Source organism: Penaeus monodon, chromosome 19 (assembly GCF_015228065.2).
Source record: "Penaeus monodon isolate SGIC_2016 chromosome 19, NSTDA_Pmon_1, whole genome shotgun sequence".
Classification (NCBI taxonomy): Eukaryota; Metazoa; Arthropoda; class Malacostraca; order Decapoda; family Penaeidae; genus Penaeus; species Penaeus monodon.
Genome location: NC_051404.1, coordinates 33,827,690 through 33,835,001, shown reverse-complemented (window position 1 = coordinate 33,835,001; position 7,312 = coordinate 33,827,690). Strand labels below are relative to the sequence as shown.

At 35.2% G+C, this 7,312-nt stretch overlaps 1 protein-coding gene across 11 annotated transcripts in view; it reads left to right on the top strand.

The window, feature by feature from the left end:
* LOC119585187 (voltage-dependent L-type calcium channel subunit beta-1-like) overlaps positions 1–6,611 on the top strand; it is a gene marked incomplete at its 5' end in the record, with an annotated part of 60,717 nt that extends 54,106 nt beyond the window's left edge. For 10 of the 11 annotated variants that reach the window (XR_005229883.1, XR_005229881.1, XR_005229882.1 and 7 more), the window contains 1 exon segment: positions 451–6,611. Coding sequence is in view for 6 of the 11 variants with exons in the window: in XM_037933832.1 (XP_037789760.1) it covers positions 451–704 (254 nt within the window). 11 annotated transcript variants of the gene reach the window in all.
* Positions 6,612–7,312: the final 701 nt, after the last annotated feature.

Below are 7,312 nucleotides of genomic sequence, written 5' to 3'. Positions count from 1 at the left end.
TATCCTTTTATTTGCCAATTTTTTGTTATTCTGCAATTTTGTTTACAACAACACACTAAACATCTAGACAGCAAACCTGCTATTTGTGTCCAGCCTACCTTAAAATCCTTTAGATGTGGTTTCCTGCTTAAATGGTCCCTGTTGTTCTTTGATGAAATAAAGCAAATATATAAGAACTATACTTTTTTTGAAGTGTTGCTTGTGTAAATAACCAGAGCCAGCCAGACTTTGTAAAGTACAGGTTAATGGTGCAAGGTTGGGTTCCATATCAGGATATAGATGTGTGAATAGTTTGATCATCAGGCCAAAGAAATCGGACCTGAGTGGATTGTTACCTTCAGATAGAGAGGAGACTTCCTCCTTCATATTGCTGATCTGCTCAGTCCATATGACATGATATCTTTAATTTTATTGTCAACATTTGTCCTAACTTGTCTGCTCCAATTCCAGTGTACCATCGTGGAGGCCCAACCGGACATGGGGGGCCACGAGCACTCCCATCCCGTGACCCTAGAGACCTGCGAGACCCACGCGATAGAGACCTACGCGATGATGAGTATGTCGACAGGCTTCCCCCACAAGACCCTGGGCTCATGTACGACCGCCCACCAGACCGGCCCGGGCGAAGGCAGTTGCCCCCCACCAGGGATGATGATTACCACTCCCCCCACCGCCCCCCCACACGCCAAGCCCTCAATGTGTAGCAATTAGCCCTTGTTTGTAGCAGTTAGTGCTTGTTTGTAGCAATTATTGCTCATTTTTAGCCTTCTGCTATGTTCAAGTCCATATAATGGTAGATTATTAAGACACCTCTTGGTATTCACTGCTCTTTTTAGGGTTGAGAATTACTGGAAATGCTTGTGAAGGCTATACATGGAATGGCTACCAACATTCACTGCTAACTCAGTCCAAGCTACTGAACACTCTGGCACCTTCTAGTATCTTGTGGTTGAGGCAGTAATGGAAAAATGACTCTTGGTTATGATAAGTTAACTAGAGAATTCTTAAAAAAGTCTCCACCATTCTGCCTACTTGGAGAAAGCATATTGTGGGCAGTGGTTGTCTCAAAGCCATATGCATAAAAGTTGGGATTCTCCTGAACTGTACATTGTGATAGTCCAATTTTGAGGTTGCAAAATCAGTGTCACCTACTAGCCCTTCTGAAGCATAATACATCTGTTTATCCCCTCACCTAACCCCCCAGCTGCCTTACACAAATAACCCCTTATTAAAGAAGAGAGTAGAAGTCCTAGCCATGGGGCCATTATTAGAGCTGTCCTATGAGATTATCATACATGAGAACTGGATACCTACAATCAACTGAAGGCATATGGTACTGACCGGAAATTTTGTTTTTTTTCTCTCTCTTTTTTCACACGTCTTGTAATTCTGTACTTTATAGACTTTTTGGACAAGTTTGGTTTATTGAGAGGTCTGTGATTGATTGTGGAAAACCCAAATCCCATAAATGATAATGTTCATTTGCATTGGCTCATATTGTGCCACTCAACTTCTCTATGAATGATGTTTAAGAGTTCTGCCCCTGAGCCTTAGGCAGAGATGCTGTGGAAATTGTACGGGCTGGACATTATAAATAGCAGTGTAAATATAGTTGGTTGTACACTAAGGATCGGCACATTATCCTTTGCCCAAGTTGTTCTTAAACTGCCTTTTAACCACTGTAGTGTTGGATATTACACTAGTTTATTACACTAGTTTTTAATATTTTCACTTTGTAGCTTGGAACTGTTTCTTAGGTTTACCATTTTATATTCCATAGTTGTTCACTTTGCATTTTAATCAGCCCAATAATGCAAAGTTATTTTACATCTAACATTTGAAGTTGGACGAAGTTCAAATTTTTATATGACAATTTTTCTGAATAATCCTAATAGTAAAGTGATAAAAGAATAAGATTTGTGCAGAAACAGAGCAGTTAGTAATGGATATTATCAGTTAGATTTTTGTTCTACTGTTTTGGGATAGAGGTCTCATAATCACATTTTGAACCATCTAAACTTTTGCCACTTGATTAAACTCCTGATTCAAAAATGTGATAGTAGAGTATTAACCAGGCTTTGAGAATTGACCATGGTAAGCTTTATGGTATTACTGTACCTTTTTTATGTAATTAATATGAACTTTTAAGACCAAAAGCATTCATCATTGCAGTTGTTGTTGTTGTACCCTTCCTAATAGTGAAATTGCATCAATTTCTACACCAATATATTCTTATTCTATAAAGACTTTGCAAGTGTACATCACAAAGAGAATATCACTTGCTTCTCAAGACTTTTAAGAATGCTCAGCTGATGTTATGTCAAACTTTACTTTGTGTTATATACACAATTTACATTTATTAATTTGCTATTGTTAAGTATATAAGTTCTACAATGACGTAATTTAACAGAGTTCATTTTACACATTTTTTGTGTATTGCAAAGTTTCCATCTGCTGGTTGACCCAGCTAAGGTACTAGCCATTGTTCACATACTCTTTGTTGTAAGGCCAGAATTGAGGAGTAATAGAAAGGATGAGATAAATGGTACCTCTGAGTACTAATCAGAAATATTTGGCTTCCTTGCTGAGTGAGGAATTTAAACCAGCAGACAGTGAGGCATTCAATCAAAATGTAGATTAAAGTCACAAGATTCTCATACTCAGCTTTGTATGACACTCTACAATTTGGTCACCGCAGTTTGCTCGTGTTGTATTATAGCTTTTGGATCTCCTGCTTTCCATTATTATTCCTGTCTGTTTCATTTGTAATTTGCTGTACACCTACATAGTTTTTAAGATGCTACAAAACCACTTGTAGTTTACCTGTCCTGTTTTATTTGTGTTATCCTTCATTTGCTTACAATTTGTATGTAAATACTATGTTATTAACTTTCTTCTTTGAAATGCCTAGTTTAGCCTTTTTTTTTTTTTAGTTATGGGCATTCAGTACTGAATATCTCTGTATAAGATGAGCTGTTCCTGCATATTCTTGTGGAAATGTTAATTGCAACAAAGAGTATTTTTTTGCACTTACCCAAGATACTTGTTAATAAGGTAACTCTGCATAAGTTTGATTGAGGAAGTATTGTATAGAAGGAAAAAGACTTGTTTATGTTTTGCAATATCAGCTGCATCCAGAAAACTTCGGTTTAGTACGAAGATCTTTAAGATGTTCTATTCGAACTGTGAGGTATAATTTACAGTTGAATCCTAACCCTATGGGATGTTTGTAGATATTAAAAACAAACTTTTTATCACTAAACATATATAGTATTACCAAGAATACTTCAGTAGGCTTTAGTAGCATGCACACCATAAACCCTCAATAAAATACTTCTGTTTTCCTCTTTCAAAAGAGCTATTCATTTTGAGATAACTTCATATGTACTGATGATACACTACATATGTGCAGACAACTCAAAGGCCAAATTCATAATGGTAATCCTGTAGCTCCTAAGTTCTAGCTATATTTTATATAGAATCATTCATCCTCAGGATTCATACACAGACTCTAGTAGAAAAGGGGATTATCATAAGTAATTTTCATTTGCTTAAGGTCTAATGAATAACATGATCAAAACACTACATGTCAAATTGTTCTCTCTGCAACACTATACAGCAGTATCTCAGTTTACCAACAATCCAACTTATTATAGCACAAGATAGTGTGATATTACTACCATAATGTTTTTTTTTCTTTGTTTCCTTTCAAATTTTCTTCTTTTTGTAAGGATTATGTAATGTCTTCTCCACATTCTCTTTGAGTGTTGCCGATCCTTGAGTTGTGAGGCTGGGTTGAATAATACTTTTTAACCTAATGGTGTTTGAGAATAATTTTTTGGTTTCCCTGTTGAGTGTCTGAATGATGATAATCTTGTATGTGGTTAAACAAAATACATGCATTATCTTAAAAGCAAAACAAAAAATGTTTATAGGTATGCATCTTTTGATCCCACTTTGTCCTGTCAACTTGTAAACTAAGGCACACAGGCAGGAGGTCTAAAGCTCCTCTTCCAATATGTACCTAAAATGATTATTCAATTTTCACCTTATTTACATGCTTCATTGTGTTATTTTTCAAGTTGATTGTTCGTCTTTATGTTTTTGTCTCAACTTTTTACAGTCTTTTATGCATTATAATCTGTTTTACTCTTTATTTGAGATTAAATTCATCTTCTTTTAAATCAGATATACCTGCCACTTTGAGGGAAGATTGATTGCAATCCATATTCTTTGTATTATTGTTTGTGTTTGAATTATGACTAAAATATGCAGAATGACTGAACAAATTATTTTAGGTACTAAATGACTCTGTTCCATTACAGATAGGTTTTATCTACATAACATTATAGCAAGACACATTATCTCTTGCAGTAGTGTCATATACTTTTGATGTGAATTCTAAAGTAAACTAACAACAGATGATATAATTTTATTAGATGGGAAGTAAAGTAAGAACAATATAGATCACATACATATATTTTGAAAATACAGACATACAAAAGTACATCTAGAATAAAGAAAATGTATAAACATCCATGTTTACATATACAAACACAGGGAAATGACATGAATACATATAAATGCCTATAGTTGTGCAATCATGCATACTTCATTAAAAAAAAAACAAGAACATTGTATCTTACAGATTAGAAATTAAATATTCAATGAGTACAAAATTTAGATGCACATAGCATAACAAGGTCACCAACTAACTCATCTCTCAGACAAAATTCTAAAACAATTTGTTGTGGATTAAAACTCCATATTCACAGTACTTTAAGTCACTGTAATGGTACTTTTGTCAGTGTATGTAATAGCAAGTTGGCTGTAGAAACTTCAGTAATGTTTTAGAATTTTGTTCCCCCTCACACACACAAGCGCCTCATTCTTACTCTGCCTCACTTTTTCTCCAAGTTCATGGGCAGTATTCTTGAGAAGCACTTGAGGGAAACAATCGAGCGGTTCCTTCTCCTGCTTTAGTCAAAAGTTTTTAGTTCCGTTAGCCCACCAGGACTCAAGAGTTGCCGCCCTGATGATGGTTTCAACTTCTTGTGCATCTTCAGAGTTTTGCCCCAAATGCTGTGATTAACAGTTTTCCCATTAGAAGGGATGAATTTATTTCTCTGAGAGCATTATCAGAGTTTAACTATGTGAATATCTTTAATATCTTTCTTGCTGCCTCCATCACACTCTCATGTACAAACCCTGAGTCCTTCCTCCACTCTCCTCAATTCCTAGATTAATTCTTGTACATCATTGCTGTCATCAACCACCTACAGACAAACCTCTCCTTGCGGCGCTTTTTACCAGTAGCAAAACTTGTTTAATTTGTATAAACTGGATGTAAACCATACCTCTTTAAGATAATCAAAGAAAAGAATTTATGGAAACAGTGTAAGTACTCATTTCAAAATGGAATATGAGGTTTGACTGTGGAAAAGTTGCTGCTATAAAGGTTCTTAAACCAACAAGGAACCTACTGCTTTCTGCCAGTCTAAGCCTCTAGTAGCCTCACAACAAGGTTCATTTTCTTTACATTGTATTTGCAGATGTGTGAGGTTCGTGAATCTAACAGATTTTCTTGTCTGTTACATTTATATTGATAGACTTCACTATATTAACCATTTGACTAGCAGTACTATACTGTGTTTGTATCATATATATATTTTTTTCAACAATGACAGCTTTGGAAGTCTGCGCAACAAAATACCCCAAAAGAAAAAGAATCTTGTATAGGCTTTCTATTGGCTGAACCTTAGCAGCTGCATTTCACATGGCATTTTGTAATCTTTATGAACCCCCTCACAGAAGACATCTTTGCATCATGAAGTTTTGCCAAGATTTTATGTTTTTTTAACAGAATGCATGTGCCTTTTCTAGTTCTTGTTATTCATGCTAGGGTATATGCCTCTCAGTCTTGATAACAAATGTTATACTCACCTCCAGCCTTATATCATTACTAACTTAACACATCTTTCATTCCTTCTTTTAAAATTCATTAGTTTAGCATGTGAGACTTCATTGTTCTTGGCACCTGCAGTAGATGATTATATAGCTGGCATGATGCAAAGATGTTTTTACTATTTTTTTCATATTCTCCCATTATTTAAAAAGCATTCTCTTCCATCCTGTTCTGTATTTTATCATCCCATAAGTTATAAGTACAGTAGCTTCTGGTTAATATGACTGCTTTTGGTGGTAACGGAGTTACCATTTTTCATAATGCCTTGTGGCTGTAATAAATATCGGGTATCTGCATGAGTGGTAAGTGTGTGACTATGATTTTGATAGCATGCAGCTGAAACTGCAACCAGCAATGATATTAACTGGTGTTACTGTGTGGAATTCCCATGTACTCCACATATGACTTCTCTCTCTCCTATCTTTAAAATCCCAACCCTTCTTAGTGGCACCTTTGAGTCCTTCTTACATTCTCTTACTCTTTCAGCATTCCCATCCTCTTGCTTCTGTATATGCCATACCATCCTCCATGTACTCTTCTCTTCAAAAAAAGGAAAAAAAAATCTTGTTTACCCCTATTGCATGTATGACTCACAGACTACATTTTGTTGCAAAAATTTGTAAATAATAAGAACTTTTTATCATGATGTATAGTTTTCATTATCCTCCTGAAATAATGAGTGGTAGAATGGGAAAGGATAAAAGAAAAGTGGATGGAATGTATATGCACTAAGGTAATGCAGAATTCAGAAACCAGTCCTTAATAACAAAGGGAAATTGAACACATAAAAACTGACATATGCAGACTTTTTAATAAAATACCCTTGCTGGGTTACTTACTTAGTTACCTGGTGCAAGTTTTAGGTAGAGCTCTACGAGTTTGCTCTTTCTAGGTCCATCCTAGGGGACTACCCATGTTGTGAAAGAGTAATATAACTGAAGCTAAACAAGCATGATTCACATTTTACTGTTTGAGCTTATGAACCTAAACTCTTAGGTATTTGTTCCTTTTATTGTCATTTCATATTCCCAGTTCTCTGTTAGTTTCTTTTAGGAAAGCAGATGACACATAAATAATGGCAAAGATGATAAGAAAGAAACAAAGGAGGGATATCTGCTTATGTGGTAATGTCTAAAAGTTCAGTATTCAACAGAATTAAGTAAATATCCATTTAATATTTCTTATTTCATAAAGAATATTGCAATGCCAAAGTGCAATGGAAAAAATATAGCTGAAACATTGCAGAAAGCAAATAAGGAGATTATCAGTCTAATAGCCAGCACATGTTATTTAGCTGGTACAAAATAAACAGACAATGCCAAATAGCCATACTATCTAATATAGATT